The sequence below is a fragment of the Coregonus clupeaformis genome, chromosome 33 (genome assembly GCF_020615455.1).
Source record: "Coregonus clupeaformis isolate EN_2021a chromosome 33, ASM2061545v1, whole genome shotgun sequence".
NCBI lineage: Eukaryota > Metazoa > Chordata > Actinopteri > Salmoniformes > Salmonidae > Coregonus > Coregonus clupeaformis.
The window spans coordinates 35,570,502-35,592,900 of record NC_059224.1 but is presented as its reverse complement, the minus strand read 5'-3'; the positions used below and the strand labels follow the sequence as shown (position 1 = coordinate 35,592,900).

The following is a 22,399-nucleotide window of genomic DNA, read 5'->3' as shown; positions in this document are numbered from 1 at the left end:
TGGTTTCACTTAAAACACACCACCGCCAGCCATCACACCCTTGTTCTAACAACAGGCACTATATAGGTAATAGGTTGCCCTATGGGTCCTGGTCAAAAGTGACTCCTGTGTCATTACAAGGGAAAGTGGTGTTAATAATGAATGTTGCTCTTAGGGATGGAGGATTAAATTCAGCCAGCCGGCAACAGTGAGCTCTGACTCAAACCTGATAAAATATTATCCTGTGGAAGAGAAGCATAGCCCACTTGGTCTGCATTCCCAAATGGCACCGTATTCCCTATTAAGTACAATACTTTTATCCAGGGCCCATAGGGCGCTAACTAAAAGTAGTGCACTATATAGGGCAGGGGTATTCAACTCTTACCCTACGAGGTCCGGAGCCTGCTGGCTTTCTGTTCTAGCTGATAATTCATTGCACACATCTGGTTTCCCAGGTCTAAATCAGATTAGAGGGGAACAATGAAAACATGCAGTGGAACTGGCTTCGAGGTCCAGAGTTGAAGAGTTGAGTTTGAGGGATATAGGGAATAGGGTGCCATTTGGGACGTAGTTTCTGTATCTGCAAAAACATAACAAAGCCCACATAAACACTCTCCAGATGGCTCTGTTGTTTTGTCAACAGAAACAACAGAGCCATCGCGGACGTCTGTGGCTATGTCCCGGTTATCTCTCCTTTCTCCCAAAGTGTGCACTTGTTCACTTCCCTTAACTTATTTGAATGGAAATGGCTGGTATAAGAAATATGGTGGAAACTCTCTCTAGCTCATGCCTCCACCAATCCAATGCTTTCAGATTTGTGGGAAGTAGTGAATGAGTATCTGCTTTGGAGGCTTCTGAGGGGAGAACGGCTCATAATAATGGCTGGAATGGAGTCAATGGAATGGTATCAACCACATCCTCCCTTCAGCAGCCTCCACTGATGAGTATTCAGGGTCAGATGGCCGTATGTATTTTTTATTTTATTTTACCTTTATTTAACTAGGCAAGTCAGTTAAGAACAAATTCTTATTTACAATGACGGCCTACACCGGCCAAACCCGGAAGACACTGGGCCAATTGTGCGCCGCCCTATGGGACTCCCAATCACGGCCGGTTGTTATACAGCCTGGAATCGAACCAGGGGGTCTGTAGTGACGCCTCAAGCACTGAGATGCAGTGCCTTAGACCACTGCGCCACTCGGGAGCCCAAGTTTATAGACTTTGGCATGATTAACTGGAGTAATATAAGAAGAATTCTGATGTCTGAATGTTTGACTCAAGCTATACTTATACGTACAAATGGATTTACCAAACAATGAATCCATCTACACACCCTCTTCTTCTTTCTTGTGGTTTCCATGGTGCTAGCTCCAATCCTGTCACACCACACAGTACAATCAGCACCAACGCCACCCACACACATACACCAACTCATGACCAGAAGTAGTTTATGAGAGCATAATCAAGTAAAGCAGGGCGATAATAAAGCAGAGGCCTCAGCTATGGACAAGCACAACAATTACTGTAATGGATGACTCAGGTGATAACTACAAGCTACAACAAACAGTACGCTCTCATTCTCTTGCAGTCAATGTCGCCCTCTATAGGGAGACATCAGACATTGGACTTGCAACCCACCTGAATGAGCAGGCTAAAACACTTTTCTGATATTGAATATCTGTAATTGTTTTATTCTCTGTAGTTCAGATATAGTATAAAACCATTTCTTTATTTTATTTTTTTATATATACCCCTTGGCAACACGTTTTTGTACATGTGCTTGTGTTGCACAGTAAAATAATGTTGATTCCTGTCGGATGGATGTATTGGTAACACACAGGAAGTTCCTATTCCACCACAATAAACCAACATGTGAGAGTTCTCTGATGTGAAACAAGCTATAGTGTGTGAAAATGGACGAAGAACAAACGGTAGGTTGTACAAGTATAACTTATTATAGTTTTTCGCTAATTTTAACTTTTATACCTGCCAGATTTATCTGAAAAACATTAACTTGTTGTGACGTTAGTGGCTATCTAACCTGGTCAGATTGATCTGAAAACCATTATCTTGTTGGAACGTTAGTGGCTATCTAACCTGGACAAAGGTAACTTTTTTAGCCACTAGCTCAGTTGGGATTGAAAATGTTCATTAGAGCGTGCAAGATCTTTCGATCTGTCTTTTGCCCATGTATTAGCAGGTAAGGTAAAACATTTAAGAACTCCTTAATGGAAGATTTTACCATAGGCGCATAGCAGTTATAATAGTTCAAAATATGTTGACGGTAAGAACTGTATCAACGATTTTTATAACTAACCAAAGATAGACCGCGGTCTGTCTTCGAGTTTGTATTCGCGGATCGCAAACAACTGACATGTGCATAGACTGCCACCAACTGTACTGGAATGTGAGGCCGGTCACGACCTGTCTATACCACTCACTATTTTCTCTTAACTACAGTACCAGTCAAAGGTTTGGACACACCTACGCATTCCAGGGGTTATCTTTATTTTTACTATTTTCTACATTGTATAATAATAGTGAAGACATCAAAACTATGAAATAACACATATGGAATCATGTAGTAACTAAAAATGTGATAAACAAATCAATATATTTTATATTTTTCAAAGTAGCCACCCTTTGCCTTGATGACAGCGTTGCGCACTCTTGGCATTCTCTCAACCAGCTTCATGAGGTAGTCACCTAGAATGCATTTCAATTAACAGGTGTGCCTTGTTAAAAGTGAATTTGTGGAATTTCTTTCCTTCTTAATGCGTTTCAGCCAATCAGTTGTGTTGTGACAAGGTAAGGGTGGTAGACAGAAGACAGCCCTATTTGGTAAAATACCAAGTCCATATTATGGCAAGAACAGCTCAAATAAGCAAAGAGAAATGACAGTCTATCATTACTTTAAGACATGAAGGTCAGTCAATCTGGAAAACTTCAAGAACTTTGAACGTTTCTTCAAGTGCAGTCACAAAAACCATCAAGCGCTATGATGAAACTGGCTCTCATGAGGACCGCCACAGGAAAGGAAGACCCAGAGTTACCTCTGCTGCAGAGGATAAGTTCATTAGAGTTACCAGCCTCAGAAATTGCAGCCCAAGTAAATGCTTCACAGAGTTCAAGTAACAGACACATCTCAACATCAACTGTTCAGAGGGGACTGCGTGAATCAGGCCTTCATGGTAGAATTTCTGCAAAGAAACCACTACTAAAGGACACCAATAATAAGAAGAGACTTGCTTGGGCCAAGAAACACGAGCAATGGACATTAGACCGGTGGAAATCTGTCCTTTGGTCTGATGAGTCCAAATGTGAGATTTTTGGTTCCAACCGCTGTGTCTTTGTGAGACGCAGAGTAGGTGAACGGATGATCTCCGCATGTGTGGTTCCCACCGTGAAGCATGGAGGAGGAGGTGTGATGGTGTGGGGGTGCTTTGCTGGTGACACTGTCAGTGATTTATTTAGAATTCAAGGCACACTTAACCAGCATGGCTATCACAGCATTCTGCAGTGATACGCCATCCCATCTGGTTTGTCCTTAGTGGGACTATCATTTGTTTTTCAACAGGACAATGACCCAAAAACACACCTCCAGGCTGTATGAGGGCTATTTGACCAAGGAGAGTGATGGAGTGCTGCATCAGTTGACCTGGCCTCCACAATCACCCGACCTCAACCCAATTGAGATGGTTTGGAATGAGTTGGACCGCAGAGTGAAGGAAAAGCAGCCAACAAGTGCTCAGCATATGTGGGAACTCCTTCAAGACTGTTGGAAAAAGCATTCCTCATGAAGCTGGTTGAGAGAATGCCAAGAGTGTGCAAAGCTGTCATCAAGGCAAAGGGTGGCTACTTTGAAGAATCTAAAATAAAATAAAATATTTGTTTAACACTTTTTTGGTTACTACATGATTCCATATGTGTTATTTCATAGTTTTGAGGTCTTCTTATTATTCTGCAATGTAGAAAATAGTAAAAAATAAAGAAAAACCCTTGAATGAGTTGGTGTGTCCAAACTTTTGACTGGTACTGTAGCTAACCCTGAATTTCTAACAACCCCCCTGGGAGGTGGAACCTCTTCATTCAGTATTCCCTGTAACATTTCGGTTGTAAAGTCCTGGAGATCCAGAACTCTATTTGCCTCCTTCACAATGATGTCTAGCTTCTTAAAATGTTTTAATCGTTTGACTAGTACAATTTAGCACTTGCGCTGTAAACGCAACAAAGTCCACCTTCTTCATTGTTAGTGTGTTGGGATCCTTCCCCTGCATGGCATTCACTGCAGACTGTGGGACATCCACTACCATCTCATCTCTACTCACTCCTTCATCTATTTTCACTGCCTCCACATAGGAGACCTGCTGGATAGCCCAGATCCTAGCTACTGCGACCTCCTTCATCCTTACAGGGCACTCCGGGAACCCGGGAACGTGATTCCCATCACAATTACAGCAATATACTTCATCTGACTCTTCAACTACGACATATTTATTCCTTCGACAAACACTTGCCACGTGTCCAAACTTTTTACAATTGTAACACCGCAGTGGCTTCTGTACATACGGTTTCACCGCATACCACAGCCTGTCTTTTCCAATGGGAGCAAATTAATCATAGTGGGCAGAACAAGGAAGGAGGTGGGTAGAGCCAAGCACGAGCTAGCGAGAGCCTATTGGCGCTTTCTAGCATGTATTTGCATATTTCCGTTAGGGAACGCCTACTCTCTGAAGTGCGCGTAGTGCAATTACTCAATACGCCATTGCACTCCTTCTAAACAATGCAATTTTTGTTAAACTTGGCAAAGGGTAAAGTCTACAAAACTTTGATCACTCTGTTCGTAACAGATTCTAGTTTGGGAAACAGAAAACTGTATTGAAATTAAAATGTTTCATGGATGAGAACATTTGTAGAATGTCGGCCAAAATCCATCTCGCTCCATTTTCTCCCACTGCCGGCCACTGGGCTTCCTCTCACCACCAACTGGTGAAATATCTGTCCCATTGTTCTATCTGTGACTATGCTCTCGTCATACTGCAGCATCCCTGCTTACAGTTCCTGGTCACCTGTGTGCCTATAGACATGTGACAGTGACCCATGACTCTATATATATATCTGTATATATGTCTCTGTGTATGTAATACTATGTGTATGTAATATTATGCATGATGTGCCATATAAAATTTGATTTGATATAGGGGGGCTACAGTGAGATCTGTGGCCAGTGTGGAGAAGTGGACTGGGGGGTGTCGGACGAGGGTCGGTTCTACTGCAGGTCCTGTCATAATGTCATCGAGGTAAGCACTCATATTTAACTCATATTCAAGATTGGTCATGTTGAAGCAGTCATGGGCTACATCCCATATGGCACCGTATTCCCCATTTGGTGCACTACTTTTGACCGTAGCCCTATGGGCCCTGGTCAAGGTAGTGTACTAGTTAGTAGGGTGCCATTTGGGATGTACACATGGACAACAATTTTATTTTTCCTCAACTTCTGTACACAGAGAACAAAAGAAGTGGTGGATACAAATACCTTTATGATTGGTACCAGCAGAGTGTCCTCCATCTCCAAGGGAACCAAAAGGAAAAAACTAGGTTGGTCTCCACTCTCGTATGTCATTAATTCCTACAAGCAAATCATTTTGATTGTGTTTTTGTTGGTTGTTGTACAGTTGAAGTCGGAAGTTTATGTACACTTAGGTTGGAGTTATTAAAACTCGTTTTTCAACCACTCCACAAATTTCTTGTTAACAAACTATAGTTTTGGCAAGTCGGTTAGGACATCTACTTTGTGCATGACACAAGTAATTTTTCCAACAATTGTTTACAGACAGATTATTTCACTTATAATTCACTGTATCACAATTCCAGTGGGTCAGACGTTTACATACACTAAGTTGACTGTGCCTTTAAACAGCTTGGAAAATTCCAGAAAATGATGTCATGGCTTTAGAAGCTTCTGATAGGCTAATTGACATCATTTGAGTCAATTGGAGGTGTACCTGTGGATGTATTTCAAGGCCTACCTTCAAACTCAGTGCCTCTTTGCTTGACATCATGGGAAAATCAAAAGAAATCAGCCAAGACCTCAGAAAAAAATTTGTAGACCTCCACAAGTCTGGTTCATCCTTGGGAGCAATTTCCAAACGACTGAAGGTACCACGTTCATCTGTACAAACAATAGTACGCAAGTATAAACACCATGGGACCACGCAGCCGTCATTCCGCTCAGGAAGGAGACGCGTTCTGTCTCCTAGAGATGAACGTACTTTGGTGCGAAAAGTGCAAATCAATCCCAGAACAACATCAAAGGACCTTGTGAAGATGCTGGAAGAAACAGGTACAAAAGTAATCTATATCCACAGTAAAACGAGTCCTATATCGACATAACCTGAAAGGCCGCTCAGCAAGGAAGAAGCAACTGTTCCAAAACCGCCATAAAAAAGCCAGACTACGGTTTGCAACTGCACATGGGGACACAGATCGTACTTTTTGGAGAAATGTCCTCTGGTTTGATGAAACAAAAATAGAACTGTTTGGCCATAATGACCATCGTTACATTTGGAGGAAAAAGGGGGTTGCTTGCAAGCCGAAGAACACCATCCCAACCGTGAAGCACGGGGTGGCAGCATCATGCTGTGGGGGTGCTTTGCTGCAGGAGGGACTGGTGCACTTCACAAAATAGATGGCATCATGAGGAAGCAAAATTATGTGGATATATTGAAGAAACATCTCAAGACATCAGTCAGGAAGTTAAAGCTTGGTCGCAAATGGGTATTCCAAATGGACAATGATCCCAAGCATACTTCCAGAGTTGTGGCAAAATGGCTTGAGGACAACAAAGTCAAGGTATTGGAGCGGCCATCACAAAGCCCTGACCTCAATCCCATAGAAAATGTGTGGGCAGAACTGAAAAAGCGTGTGCGAGCAAGGAGGCCTACAAACCTGACTCAGTTACACCAGCTCTGTTAGGAGGAATGGGCCAAAATTCACCCAACTTATTGTGGGAAGCTTGTGGAAGGCTACGCAAAACGTTTGACCCAAGTTAAACAATTTAAAGGCAATGCTACCAAATACTAATTGAGTGTATGTAAACTTCTGACCCACTGGGAATGTGATGAAAGAAATAAAAGCTGAAATAAATCATTCTCTCTACTATTATTCTGACATTTCACATTCTTAAAATAAAGTGGTGATCCTAACTGACCTAAGACAGGGAATTTTTACTAGTTTTAAATGTCAGGAATTGTGAAAAACTGAGTTTAAATGTATTTGGCTAAGGTGTATGTAAACTTCTGACTTCAACTGTATATATGCCTGACTTTGTGTGCGTTTCAGAGCAAGGGCGAGAGTGGATGGTGTGTGAGGGCTTTCAGTTCATCCTGAAGCATCAGGCTGAGGCTCTTCTGGCCATGGGAGTCTGCCCACAGTTCAAGGTCTGTCAGAGGGAACACAGAAGGGCGGTTTCCCGGACACAGATTAAGCCTAGTAGTCCTGGACTAAAAAGCATGCTCAATAGATCATCTCCATTGAAACGTTTAATCCGTCTCAGAGAAACCGGAAAGGAAAACCAAATAATGCTATTTTACATCAATGTAAAGACACTCAACATGTTCTGTAAATGTCTTGTATGGTCTGTGTTTTGTAGGATGACGTGCTGTGTCAGTTTTGGAGAATGTACCTACAGAAGAGCCGACAGGCCTACACCAAGAATCCTGTGCATGATGGGAAATTTAGACTGGTCAGTATTCTCATCACTGCAAGCAAAATAGCACTTTCTGTTGAAGTGACAAACTTTCCCCGTCTATTTTCGGCCCCTTGTGGCGGACGGTCGATGAGACATTCACTCAATGTGTGCTTTAGATTGGATACGTTTAGTTACATGTTTGCAGCTCTCAGATGATAAAAGTACACCTACACAGACCTCACCCTCCTTTGGTTGCGGTATCATTTATTTTGTGTGTTTTTTCTTGTGGCCCTCCCTAGCGTTCTCAGGGCTCTGGGGAGTCAGAAAGTGCTCCAGAGTCGTCAGTGATGAGTGACTCTATGATGTCTGCCAGTGAGACAGACGGGGGTGGAGACTGGGCCAGTGGAGGAGGCTCTGTTTCAGGTACATTAAACCACACAGGCACGCTGAACAGCCAATCCCAGCACACTAGCCACACATAGTCATTATATCTGTGAGTGTGCATGCATCTGTGTGTGTGCGGACACATCTGTGTGTATGTTCCCCTGTGTGTGTATGTGTATGCTAACGTGTGTGTGTGTGTGTTTTCCTATATGTGTGTGTGCTCCCCAGGTCACACCAGTGACGGAGTCTCCTCAGTGTGTTCCGGTTCTGTTGATGCGGTCTCGTACCTGACCCCACGCCAGAGAAGGAGCCAGGGGTTGATGAGCATGCCCAAGACCCTGGCACTGTGCCACCTGGCCCTGCTGTGGGCCAGAGAGGCCATCACACTGGCAGATTTGCTCAGGTCAGGGCCATGGGGAGATGGCGGAAACATGGGTGGAAGAGGAGATTAACAAAGTTGGATTGAATTTAATATATAAAAACTTTACCATTTGTGATCCTGATCTCCCTTGCAGAAGAGATTTTATTTCATTAAGACTAACCGTGATTAAATGTAGGTTAAAGGTTTTTAAAAAACGGGAAGTAAATCTCAGGTTTCCTGCTTTGTGTCCCTGCCTATTGAGTCTCTCTCTCTCTCTGTTGGGCAGGTTTGTGAATGAGGGCCACATCCCCTATGTGAACGCCTACGAGGGCTTCCCAGAGGAGATGAGGCTCTACGGCCGAGACTCACTCATCTTCAGAGTGGAGGTGAGAGCGTACATTAGTTGTTGATTTATTGGGAAAAAGATGGACTGAGTGCAACCTAGGGGAGAACACATTAAAGCGATTCCACTTTTGTCCAACGTGGTCCCTGATGGAATACAGACTAAACAAAAGAAAACAACTGTAATCGCTCTGCATCACACAGCATAGAACAAATTAATTACCAAAAAATTTAAGAGACAGGAAAATAAAAGTACAGTCAACCTATCGTGATCCCGTCATTTGTCCTCCTGGACTCTAAATGCATTATACATCAATAAATCTACATCGTTATCAATAAAATTATAACGCTCAGATGGCCTTGGGACCAGACCTCTGCCTTCACATTTCTGATGTAGCAGAGGCATAAATGCCTTTCAGTGACACTAGGAGCTAATCAACATTCTCCATTGAGCTTTAACCTGTCCTTTAAAAAAAACCTGGACTGCGACAGTTTAATAGGCATTCCACAACAAAATCCCAATGTAGAAGAATGAGTTCCATGCCATACTATTAACTCTTGGCACACTGGGTCTTGTGTTGTGGCCATGTTGAGTATGAACCATTCGCTATCTGTGAGCCTAAGTAGTCAGGAGCAGTACCGCTAATGGTCTTATATATGTGGTTAAGCTTCATCTAGGCAACAGACCCACTGCTTGGAATTCATGTACTCCCAACATGTGTTCTGGTGGGTACATTAAGCAGATAGCGAATGATGTGGTTTTGCACAACCTACATCTTGTTCTGTAGTTTTGTTGTCAGACCACTGTACCACGCTACCCTCATTGAAACATGTATGAAGACATCAGAATGTTGGCTCAGGTGCAAGAGAAACTGCTGCTTGTCCCCACACACCAATACACCTGCTACCCCGCTCTGCATTTGCATATCTTGTCTTGAAATCTTATCCCGATCCTCCAAAGGAATTAATTGCATAGAAGACTAGATCAAATAACTGTGTGTGTACAGTGGGGAAAAAAAGTATTTAGTCAGCCACCAATTGTGCAAGTTCTCCCACTTAAAAAGATGAGAGAGGCCTGTAATTTTCATCATAGGTACACGTCAACTATGACAGACAAATTGAGAAAAAAAAATCCAGAAAATCCCATTGTAGGATTTTTTATGAATTTATTTGCAAATTATGGTGGAAAATAAGTATTTGGTCACCTACAAACAAGCAAGATTTCTGGCTCTCACAGACCTGTAACTTCTTCTTTAAGAGGCTCCTCTGTCCTCCACTCGTTACCTGTATTAATGGCACCTGTTTGAACTTGTTATCAGTATAAAAGACACCTGTCCACAACCTCAAACAGTCACACTCCAAACTCCACAATGGCCAAGACCAAAGAGCTGTCAAAGGACACCAGAAACAAAATTGTAGACTTGCACCAGGCTGGGAAGACTGAATCTGCAATAGGTAAGCAGCTTGGTTTGAAGAAATCAACTGTGGGAGCAATTATTAGGAAATGGAAGACATACAATACCACTGATAATCTCCCTCAATCTGGGGCTCCACGCAAGATCTCACCCCGTGGGGTCAAAATGATCACAAGAACGGTGAGCAAAAATCCCAGAACCACACGGGGGGACCTAGTGAATGACCTGCAGAGAGCTGGGACCAAAGTAACAAAGCCTACCATCAGTAACACACTACGCCGCCAGGGACTCAAATCCTGCAGTGCGAGACGTGTCCCCCTGCTTAAGCCAGTACATGTCCAGGCCCGTCTGAAGTGCATTTGGATGATCCAGAAGAGGATTGGGAGAATGTCATATGGTCAGATGAAACCAAAATATAACTTTTTTGGTAAAAACTCAACTCGTCATGTTTGGAGGACAAAGAATGCTGAGTTGCATCCAAAGAACACCATACCTACTGTGAAGCATGGGGGTGGAAACATCATGCTTTTGGGTTGTTTTTTCTGCAAAGGGACCAGGACGACTGATCCGTGTAAAGGAAAGAATGAATGGGGCCATGTATCGTGAGATTTTGAGTGAAAACCTCCTTCCATCAGCAAGGGCATTGAAGATGAAACGTGGCTGGGTCTTTCAGCATGACAATGATCCCAAACACACCGCCCGGGCAACGAAGGAGTGGCTTCGTAAGAAGCATTTCAAGGTCCTGGAGTGGCCTAGCCAGTCTCCAGATCTCAACCCCATAGAAAATCTTTGGAGGGAGTTGAAAGTCTGTGTTGCCCAGCGACAGCCCCAAAACATCACTGCTCTAGAGGAGATCTGCATGGAGGAATGGGCCAAAATACAAGCAACAGTGTGTGAAAACCTTGTGAAGACTTACAGAAAACGTTTGACCTGTGTCATTGCCAACAAAGGGTATATAACAAAGTATTGAGAAACTTTTGTTATTGACCAAATACTTATTTTCCACCATCATTTGCCAATAAATTCATAAAAAATCCTACAATGTGATTTTCTGGATTTTTTTTTCTCATTTTGTTTGTCATAGTTGACGTGTACCTATGATGAAAATTACAGGCCTCTCTCATCTTTTTAAGTGGGAGAACTTGCACAATTGGTGGCTGACTAAATACTTTTTTTCCCCACTGTATGTGTGTGTGTGTGTGTGCGTATGCGTGTTCCCTAGTCTATCCCCTCTTATAGCCACCTGCACAAGGAGGCCCAGACCCTGGCTGTGTTCCTGGAGCTACCCCTCTTCCCCCCCATCACCCTGGACTGCCTGCTGCACCCCACCCTGCTCACTGTCCGCTACCTTACCGAAGCCAACCTGCCCGGTGGGTCTGCCAAGCCAACAACACACTCTTAACTCTTTTTGTTGTTGTCTGTTGGTTTATTTGTGTCAGTCACTTTTTAAAGAGGAGACACCAGTACTTGTTTATACCTGTGTTCCTCTTTTATATTTATTTTTTGGCACTTTACACAACGTGCAACTCATTCTTAACACAAGTTATTCCACCTTTACTCCACACACAGAGGCGCATACAAAGCTCTCCCTCGCCCTCCATTTGGCAAATCTGACCATAACTCTATCCTCCTGATTCCTGCTTATAAGCAAAAACTAAAGCAGGAAGCACCAGTGACTCGGTTAATAAAAAAGTGGTCAGATGACGCAGATGCTAAGCTACAGGACTGTTTTGCTAGCACAGACTGGAACATGTTCCGGGATTCTTCAGACCGCATTGAGGAGTACACCACATCAGTCACTGGCTTCATCAATAAGTGCATCGATGATGTCGTCCCCACAGTGACCGTACGTACATACCCCAACCAGAAGCCATGGATTACAGGAAACATCCGCACTGAGCTAAAGGGTAGAGCTGCCGCTTTCAAGGAACGGGACTCTAACCCAGACGCTTATAAGAAATCCCGCTATGACCTCCGACGAACCACCAAACAGGCAAAGAGTCAATACAGGTCTAAGATTGAATCGTACTACACTGGCTCTGACGCTCGTCGGATGTGGTAGGGCTTGAAAACTATTACAGACTACAAAGGGAAGCACAGCCGCGAGCTGCCCAGTGACACAAGCCTACCAGACGAGGCTAAACCACTTCTATGCTCGCCCGAGGCAAGCAACACTGAAGCATGCATGAGAGCACCAGCTGTTCCGGATGACTATGTGATCACGCTCTCCGTAGCCGATGTGAGTAAGACTTTTAAGCAGGTCAACATTCACAAGGCCGCAGGGCCAGACGGATTACCAGGACGTGTACTCCGAGCATGTGCTGACCAACTGGCAAGTGTCTTCACTGACATTTTCAACATGTCCCTGACTGAGTCTGTAATACCAACATGTTTCAAGCAGACCACCATAGTCCCCGTGCCCAAGGACTCTTAAGATAACCTGCCTAAATGACTACCGACCCGTAGCACTGACGTCTGTAGCCATGAAGTGCTTTGAAAGGCTGGTCATGGCTCACATCAACAGCATTATCCCAGAAACCCTAGACCCACTTCAATTTGCATACCGCCCCAACAGATCCACAGATGATGCAATCTCTATCGCACTCCACACTGCCATTTCCCACCTGGACAAGAGGAACACCTACGTGAGAATGCTATTCATTGACTACAGCTCAGCATTCAACACCATAGTGCCCTCTAAGCTCATCACTAAGCTAAGGATCCTGGGACTAAACACCTCCCTCTGCAACTGGATCCTGGACTTCCTGACGGGCCGCCCCCAGGTGGTAAGGGTAGGTAACAACACATCTGCCACACTGATCCTCAACACGGGGGCCCCTCAGGGGTGCGTGCTCAGTCCCCCTCCTGTACTCTCTGTTCACCCATGACTGCATGGCCAGGCACGACTCCAACACCATCATTAAGTTTGCCGACTGACACAACAGTGGTAGGCCTGATCACCGACAACGATGAGACAGCCTATAGGGAGGAGGTCAGAGATCTGGCCGTGTGGTGCCAGGACAACAACCTCTCCCTCAACGTGACCAAGACAAAGGAGATGATTGTGGACTACAGGAAAAAAAAGAGGACTGAGCACGCCCCCATTCTCATCGACGGGGCTGTAGTGGAACAGGTTGAGAGCTTCAAGTTCCTTGGTGTCCACATCACCAACGAACTATCATGGTCCAAACACACCAAGACAGTCGTGAAGAGGGCACGACAAAGCCTATTCCCCCTCAGGAGACTAAAAAGATTTGGCATGGGTCCTCAGATCCTCTCAAAATTCTACAGCTGCACCATCGAGAGCATCCTGACTGGTTGCATCACCGCCTGGTATGGCAACTGCTTGGCCTCCGACCGCAAGGCACTACAGAGGGTAGTGCGTACGGCCCAGTACATCACTGGGGCAAAGCTTCCTGCCATCCAGGACCTCTATACCAGGCGGTGTCAGAGGAAGGCCCTCAAAATTGTCAAAGACTCCAGCCACCCTAGTCATAGACTGTTCTCTCTGCTACCGCACGGCAAGCGGTACCGGAGTGCCAAGTCTAGGTCCAAAAGACTTCTCAACAGCTTCTACCCCCAAGCCATAAGACTCCTGAACAGCTAATCATGGCTACCCGGACTATTTGCACTGCCCCCCCACCCCATCCTTTTTACGCTGCTGCTACTCTGTTAAGTATTTATGCATAGTCACTTTAACTCTACCCACATGTACATATTACCTCAACTACCTCAACTAGCCGGTGCCCCCGCACATTGACTCTGCAACGGTACCCCCCTGTTTATATAGCCTCCCTACTGTCACTTTATTTTACTTTTTCTCAACACTTTTTTTTATTTTATTATTATTTTTTTTTATTTTTTAAATAAATGCACTGTTGGTTAAGGGCTGTAAGTAAGCATTTCACTGTAATGTCTGCACCTGTTGTATTCGCGCATGTGACCAATAAAATTTGATTTGATTTGATTCAACCAATATTTATCTTTTTTTCTTTCAGATGAGCTGCATGACTGGGTGTGCAGGATCATGGAGAAGGCTGGTATGGAGTCGTCCGTGACCTTTGAACCCATGAGGTCCAGATCCCCTCTCCCACACTACGATGTCCAGGCTGCTGCCCTGATCATCATCGCCATGAAGCTGCTCTTCAAACTAGACGACCACACTGAGTGGTAGCTATGCCGTCTGTTACCTAGAGAGAAAGAGAGAGAGAAATGTATTTAAGGGCTTATTCTCACCGAATAGTTATCGGGACAATTTCAATTTACATAATATGTACATTTTTTTTTTTTACATTTTTAGTCATTTAGCAGACGCTCTTATCCAGAGCGACTTACAGTTAGTGAGTGCATACATCATTTTTTATACTGGCCCCCCCATGGGAATCAAACCCACATCCCTGGCGTTGCAAACGCCATGCTCTACCAACTGAGCTACATCCCTGCCGGTCATTCCCTCCCCTACCCTGGACGACGCTGAGCCAATTGTGCGCCGCCCCATGGGTCTCCCGGTCGCGGCCGGCTACGACACACTTTACAATTCACATTAGCGACGGGAATGTCACGAGCCGACAAGGGGTTCGGTTGACGTTCTTGCTTCGCAGCTCAAAAGTACCGTAAATGTCACAGTAACCTGGACTCAGGAGGTTAAGCATTGCAAACTATTCAACTAGCTAGCTACTAGCTAACGTTAAGCAAGCAACTCTTCATGCATCTACCATATTACATTATTGCAACAAAACCATATTACACTCTTGAATAACGCAACAATTCACAAGCATGTGAAGACAATTAATATTTTCGTCTGAACACTAGTCACATGTTAGCTTCAAGACAAAAGCACAGATGTTGACTTATGTAGTTTGACTTGCGTATCTAAAAATGTTGACTGACATATTTCAACATTTTTAGATAGTATCGACATTAAAAAAAGGTGGCGGGAATGGGCTTCCATAGTTTGACGTGGCTCAGTGCAGCTACTGCAACCATTTCAGAATGTAACAGGCTGTTACTGCAATTTCAGGTAAAAACTCAATAACACAAGTCTCAAATATAAGGAAAATGTCTAGCCTACACATTTCATCTTTTTCAAAAACATTGCTCTGCTATTACCATTGATACTGTAGGAGTGGTGAGCTGAGTGAGACAATTCTGTGTACACTACCCTGCTCGGAGGGTGGCAACTGTCGGGTGCGACCTCCAGAGGAAGCACTCGAGATGTGAGAACAGTATTGTCTCTCGAGAACCTCTAGAAAATGTACCTTTGCTATCGTCAATGTGAAAACGGTCTGCCACTCCACAAATATAACATTCATTGACAATACATAATACAGATTTTAAAACTACATTGTGGATCACTCTGGTAGTTTTGAGACACTGTATGTAATCATAGTAGGCAATTATAGTACACTATATAGTCTGTTAACAAGTCAATATTTTGCCACAGTCTAGGAACCACAATGCTCTTTAGGAAGCTCCATGTAGACTGAAACATCAAGTCTGCATGTCCCTGGTCATGTAAACTGAGTCACACAGAAATGTCATGAAAAGTTTAGATCACTATGTCTATGCTAGATATTGCACTTTGGTGATTGTTTACTACTGCTCATATCTACAGCAGTTCTCCTGTTTGTGTGTTTTTAGGGATTTGTCCAATGATGCAAGTGACAAGAACAAGGAAAATCCAGGTAAACCTCAGACTCACTTTGGTGTGATAAATTGATAACCAGCCCTTCCTGATGGCTGCTATAGATGTGGGAAGAAAAAATTAAAATCATAATTGAGAAGGTATTGATCTGAATAATCTCTCGGGAGATACAGTGAGGGGAAAAAAGTATTTGATCCCCTGCTGATTTTGTACGTTTGCCCACTGACAAAGACATGATCAGTCTATACTTTTAATGGTAGGTTTATTTGAACAGTGAGAGACAGAATAACAACAAAAAAATCCAGAAAAACGCAAATCAAAAATGTTATAAATTGATTTGCATTTTAATTAGGGAAATAAGTATTTGACCCCTCTGCAAAACATGACTTAGTACTTAGTGGCAAAACCCTTGTTGGCAATCACAGAGGTCAGACGTTTCTTGTAGTTGGCCACCAGGTTTGCACACATCTCAGGAGGAATTTTGTTCCACTCCTCTTTGCAGATCTTCTCCAAGTCATTAAGGTTTCGAGGCTGACGTTTGGCAACTCGAACCTTCAGCTCCCTCTACAGATTTTCTATGGGATTAATGTCTGGAGACTGGCTAGGCCACTCCAGGACCTTAATGTGCCTCTTCTTGAGCCACTCCTTTGTTGCCTTGGCTGTGTGTTTTGGGTCATTGTCATGCTGGAATACCCATCCACCACCCATTTTCAATGCCCTGGCTGAGGGAAGGAGGTTCTCACCCAAGATTTGACGGTACATGGCCCCGTCCATCGTCCCTTTGATGCGGTGAAGTTGTCCTGTCCCCTTAGCAGAAAAACACCCCAAAGCATAATGTTTCCACCTCCATGTTTGACGGTGGGGGTGGTGTTCTTGGGGTCATAGGCAGCATTCCTGCTCCTCCAAACACGGCGAGTTGAGTTGATGCCAAAGGGCTCTATTTTGGTCTCATCTGACCACAACACTTTCACCCAGTTCTCCTCTGAATCATTCAGATGTTCATTGGCAAACTTCAGACGGGCCTGTATATGTGCTTTCTTGAGCAGGGGGACCTTGCGGGCGCTGCAGGATTTCAGTCCTTCACGGCGTAGTGTGTTACCAATTGTTTTCTTGGTGACTATGTTCCCAGCTGCCTTGAGATCATTGACAAGATCCTCCCGTGTAGTTCTGGGCTGATTCCTCACCGTTCTCATGATCATTGCAACTCCACGAGGTGAGATCTTGCATGGAGCCCCAGGCCGAGGGAGATTGACAGTTATTTTGTGTTTCTTCCATTTGCAAATAATTGCACCAACTGTTGTCACCTTCTCACCAAGCTGCTTGGCGATGGTCTTGTAGCCCATTCCAGCCTTGTGTAGGTCTACAATCTTGTCCCTGACATCCTTGGAGAGCTCTTTGGTCTTGGCCATGGTGGAGAGTTTGGAATCTGAATGATTGATTGCTTCTGTGGACAGATGTCTTTTATACAGGTAACAAGCTGAGATTAGGAGCACTCCCTTTAAGAGTGTGCTCCTAATCTCAGCTCGTTATCTGTATAAAAGACACCTGGGAGCCAGAAATCTTTCTGATTGAGAGGGGGTCAAATACTTATTTCCCTCATTAAAATGCAAATCAATAAATAACATTTTTGACATGTGTTCTTCTGGATTTTTTTGTTATTCTGTCTCTCACTGTTCAAATAAACCTACCATTAAAATTATGATCATTTCTTTGTCAGTGGGCAAACGTACAAAATCAGCAGGGGATCAAATACTTTTTTCCCCTCACTGTACATACTACATACAGAGGAATAAACTAAACAGTTATTTACATACAGTGCTATGAAAAAGTATTTGCCCCCTTTCAAATTTTCTCTACTTTTGCATATTTGTGATACTGAATGTTATCAGATCTTCAACCAAAACCTAATATTAGATAAAGGGAACATAAGTGAACAAATAACACAGCAATTACATATTTATTTCGTAAACAAAGTTATTCAACACCCAATTTCCCTGTGTGAAAAGTAATTGCCACCTTACACTCAATAACTGGTTGTGCCACCTTTAGCTGCAATGACTCCAACCAAATGCTTCCTGTAGTTGTTGATCAGTCTCTCACGTCGCTGTGGAGGAATTATGGCCCACTCTTCCATGCAGAACTGCTTTAACTCAGTGACATGTGGGTTTTCAAGCATGAACTGCTCGTTTCAAGTCCTGCCACAACATCTCAATTGGGATTAGGTCTGGACTTTGACTAGGCCATCCCAAAACTTCCAATTTGTTGCTTTTTAGCAATTTTCATGTAGACTTGATTGTGTGTTTTGGATCATTGTCTTGCTGTTTGACCCAGCTGCGCTTCAGCTTCAGCTCACAGACGGATGGTCTGACATTCTCCTGTAGAATTCTCTGATACAGATCAGAATTCATGGTTCCTTCTATTAAGGCAAGTCGTCCAGGTCCTGAGGCAGCAAAGCATCCCCAAACCATCACCCCACCACCACCACCATGCTTGACCTTTGGTATGATGTTCTTACTGTGGAATGCAGAGTTTGGTTTTCGCCAGGCATTACTGGAACCATGTCGTCCAAAAAGTTATACTTTTGAATCATCTGTCCATAGAACGTTCTTCCGAGAGTCTTGATGATCATCCAGGTGCTTTTTGGCAAACTTGAGTCAACTTTTTGGATGAGATGGGCACAGATAATCATAGTTTATATTGTCCTACACATTGTAATTAACCTTTTTTTCGTAAAGAGCGGCCATTGAGGTGTGGTTTTGTCTTTGGAACGGTGGAATGTTGCCTGTTTGTCTGCATTCCTTTTGATTTCTGACTTCCTTTTCATTCACTTGTAACATTCCATTTTATATCTTATCAGCCTCCTGTAGCTCAGTTGGTAGAGCATGGCGCTTGCAACGCCAGGGTTGTGGGTTCGATTCCCATGGGGGGCCAGTATGAAAAATGTATGCACTCACTAACTGTAAGTCGCTCTGGATAAGAGCGTCTGCTAAATGACTAAAATGTCAAATGAAAAATAATATAAGTGAGAGTAGGTTTGTGAGAGTAGATTACATGGCTGGCCTGAAATATTTGGGTGGTTTGAGGTGCTAGAGTTTCCCCTTGCTATTTTCTGTGGTAATTAAAAAGCAAATGGAGAATTCTGACTTCTCTTAAGAAGTAGAGCCCATTATGAAGACTTAAATGAAGTGAGTTCCTAGCGGTAGCCTGTTATATAGTTCGGAAATGGCCCCTTATTTTGGGAAGTCTTCTCAGTTGGACAATGCAAAGGCCAAGTGTCCTAAATTCTGTCTGGCACTCATCCCTCTCTTTATGTGCGACAGATGGGAACAGCTTTAACCTGAGGAGGTGGTACAGGACCATGCAGACTGCCCTGACCACAGCCGCACGGAGACAGCAGGACAACATAGCCAGGTGAGACTCCTCTCACTTTTAACTGGCTCTTTCACTGTTCTCTCTCTAAAGTTGGCTGTGCAGATACTGTGGTCTAGTGGTAACACATCCGGCTCAATCACATATACTGCTCCCCACCAGAAACGGGTTCATTTCCTGTGTCCACCCTTCATCTATATCCTCCTCTATTTCACAAATGTCTGTATAAAGCATAATAAAAAGCATTTTTGACTGGTTTTATTTACCCATTTTCTTTCCACAGAAAACATTGGAAGGCCCAGAAACCTCTATACACCTCGAAGAAAGACAAGCTGGTCGTTCTCAAAAGGAGACGTAGGTGTCACTCAAATATCAGTCTGTTCAGATGAAGAAGAAAAACATGTATGGCAAATGGGCTGTAAAAAGAGCTGGCACAAACATGCTGATGTATCTACACTGTCACTCACTTGCCAACATATCAGCGTCATTCTGCTTTTGCTAATCTCTCTCTTTTCTCCACCCCAATCTCACTACACCTTGTCCGTGTCCCTTTCTCTCACCCCCCCCTCCCCTTCTCTTTCCCTCACCCACTAACCACACCCTTTTTCCTCACCATTTCCCGCACCCTCACTCTTCCCCCTCACCCTCTCCAGGTATTGCAGAGCAGCTCCAGTTGAGTTTCCAGAAACTGTCTGGTTCCCCTGTGGCCCCGCCATCTTCCCCTCCCTCCAGCTTCTGTTTCTGCTGGGGTGAGGAGGGGGAAGGGGTCCGGGACGGGCCCAGCATGCACCACCATACCCTGGACAGCAGCGTCCGGCTGAGAGGGGCAAGCCTCCAGCCCTCCAACCCAGAATACTGGCACCCAGCCCTGAGGGCCTGCAAGCCCAGGTAAGGCCCAGTGCCCGGTTGCAGCAGCATACCAACCTGCATCCCACTGCTGGCTTGCCACTGAAGCTAAGCAGGGTTGGTCCTGGTCAGTCCCTGGATGGGAGACCAGATGCTGCTAGAAGTGGTGTTGGAGGGCCAGTAGGAGGCACTATTTCCTCTGGTCAAAAAATAAAATATTCCAATGCCCCAGGGCATTGCCCTGTGCAGGGTGCCGTCTTTTGGATGGGATGTTAAACGGGTGTCCTGACTCTGTGTTCACTAAAGATCCCGTGGCACTTATCGTAAGAGTAGGGGTGTTAAAACCCCGGTGTCCTGGTTAAATTCCCAATCTGGCCCTCATACCATCATGGCCACCTAATCATCCCCAGCTTCCAATTGGCTCAGTCATCCCCCCCCTCCTCTCCCATGTAAGTATTCCCGAGGTTGTTGCTGTAAATGAGAATGTGTTCTCAGTCAACTTACCTGCAAAAATAAGGGTAAAAAATAACAAAAACGTAAAGGTAGAGTCAGTGATGCACAAAGTAAACCACAGAGTCAGCGTAGACCTCTGCAACAAGCATGAGGCTAAACTTCTCTGCTGATCCGGCAACTATCAGCTTGCAGGAGCGGGAAGTGCATCTGAGTCTGTTTTAAGTTAATATTTCCCTTGTTGGGGTGACCCTGAATCACCTCACCTAAACATCCTAACTGATGTCTTTTTTTAATAATATGATAGCCCTCACATAGACATACACATTGCACAGTTCCCAGACTGCTGAGAGCTTGCGGCAGTTGTATATGCTGGGTGAAGGAGAGTGGGAATGCAGGCCTGTATTCTCTCTCTCCTCTGATGGGGGCTGTTTTCACTGTCAGCACTGATCAAATCTACCAAGCTACCCTTTCCTTTCCACCTTCCTCAGTTTGCTGAGGCTGAATCCTATAGTGATTGAAAACTGAACCCAGCTTTAATCTACACCTGGGCTCTGCATTCTGTTGTGGAGGCCGATTCCCTTCTAACCTGCCCCACAAGGGCTCTTTCAGTTCCACTCGCTATAGGCTGTATCTAAACCATCCCATTTAAAACCTAATTTCAGCTAGAGACAGCACTGGCTGTGGGTTTTTCCCAGCATATAGGCAGTAGGCATGCATAATAATGCTTTAGAAAATGTTTCAGAATTGTTGTAGACGATGTAGAGATGTGAATATACATATAGAAACAAAACGTCCATGACAAGTGCTCTGTTTAAATATAGTCTGGATGAGAGGACCAGGATGTCTGTCATATACTGTTTACACACTGGTTATTAGCAGTGGTTAATAATCGCATGCACAGGGACGTGAGACAAACTCCATTTGCAAATCTGCCAGATTTTGGTTATACTTGCAGAATTTCCATTGCTCCATAAAAGTTCAATTAAACTCTTTCAGATTGGTCTTTACTGCACACCTCACAGGGATTGCGCTGCACTAGGCACACTCTACAAAGAGCCAGAGTCATGTGCCTTCTTTAAAACAACACCGTTGAGTTTTTCTGTCATGTTTTGTTTTCCCCCTCAGGTTTTGTAAGAGCCACTATGCGGAGGTAGAGGTCACTCTCCCCAGGATGTACGTGTGGTTGTTGGGCCTCTTCTCCTTCCTGCTGGGGGTGAAACCTGGCTGTGTATACGAAGAGGTACTGAAGGTGGAGAGGCGCTTCCTCAGGAGCAGCAAGTCCCAGCCCAGGGCAAGAGCTACGCCCAGAAAGACACAGCCCAAAAAACAGCCCAAACGCAAACAAACCAGAAAAACATGTTCTAGGTGACTAAAGAGAGAGTGACTTCATCGGGACCAACTACTGTGGTTTATTTATGTACCATATTGCCATGCATTACTGCGGTTCTTGTATCAATGCAAATTGATGATGTGCCTTTTTGTACAAATTGCCTCATTGCATTGCCATGGATGAATGGCAATGTTCCTGTGATTACAATTTACTTTTGAAATTATATTAAACTGTTCTGTTATTACAGTGTTATAAGTAGCACCATATAGCTCTGTTCATTAAATAATGCCTGACATTTTAGGCTAAGTACAGGCTGTGAGAGAGCACTGTTGTTATTATTCCAAATGTGCGTGTTACTTCAGTTTTTAATGTGATGGACATGTAATAGGTGTTACCTGCAATTAGTGTGGTTTTGGAATACTTTGTTCCGAGTCTCAGGCACTTCCCTCTACGAAACTGGTATGTATCGGTTTTTGTGAGCCTCATCAAGCTATTTCCTAGGCCTATGTGCGTTTACCTGAAACCCCGCCCATTGTCACAGCAAGCCAATCGCGTGGCCTATCGCAGGTAAAACTTCGGCTCC

General features: G+C 44.2%; 1 protein-coding gene across 1 annotated transcript; it reads left to right on the top strand.

Moving 5' to 3' along the window:
• The first annotated feature begins 1,824 nt into the window (after nt 1-1,824).
• On the top strand, nt 1,825-22,127 carry taf1b (TATA box binding protein (Tbp)-associated factor, RNA polymerase I, B). Its single transcript, XM_041860901.2, has 15 exons — nt 1,825-1,910; nt 5,181-5,279; nt 5,490-5,580; nt 7,324-7,421; nt 7,634-7,726; nt 7,972-8,095; nt 8,285-8,459; nt 8,704-8,803; nt 11,397-11,544; nt 14,173-14,344; nt 15,815-15,858; nt 19,139-19,229; nt 19,471-19,541; nt 19,841-20,075; nt 21,612-22,127. The coding sequence occupies exons 1-15, from the start codon at nt 1,893-1,895 to the stop codon at nt 21,853-21,855; spliced, it is 1,803 nt and encodes a 600-aa protein (XP_041716835.1). The 5' UTR covers nt 1,825-1,892; the 3' UTR covers nt 21,856-22,127.
• The last annotated feature ends 272 nt before the right edge of the window (nt 22,128-22,399 follow it).

Excerpts from the sequence above, each read along its gene's own strand:
- taf1b (XM_041860901.2), top strand. Across the intron at positions 11,545-14,172 it reads TACCGAAGCCAACCTGCCCG|ATGAGCTGCATGACTGGGTG; the intron begins GTGGGTCTGCCA and ends TTTTTCTTTCAG. Across the intron at positions 15,859-19,138 it reads CAAGAACAAGGAAAATCCAG|ATGGGAACAGCTTTAACCTG; the intron begins GTAAACCTCAGA and ends TATGTGCGACAG.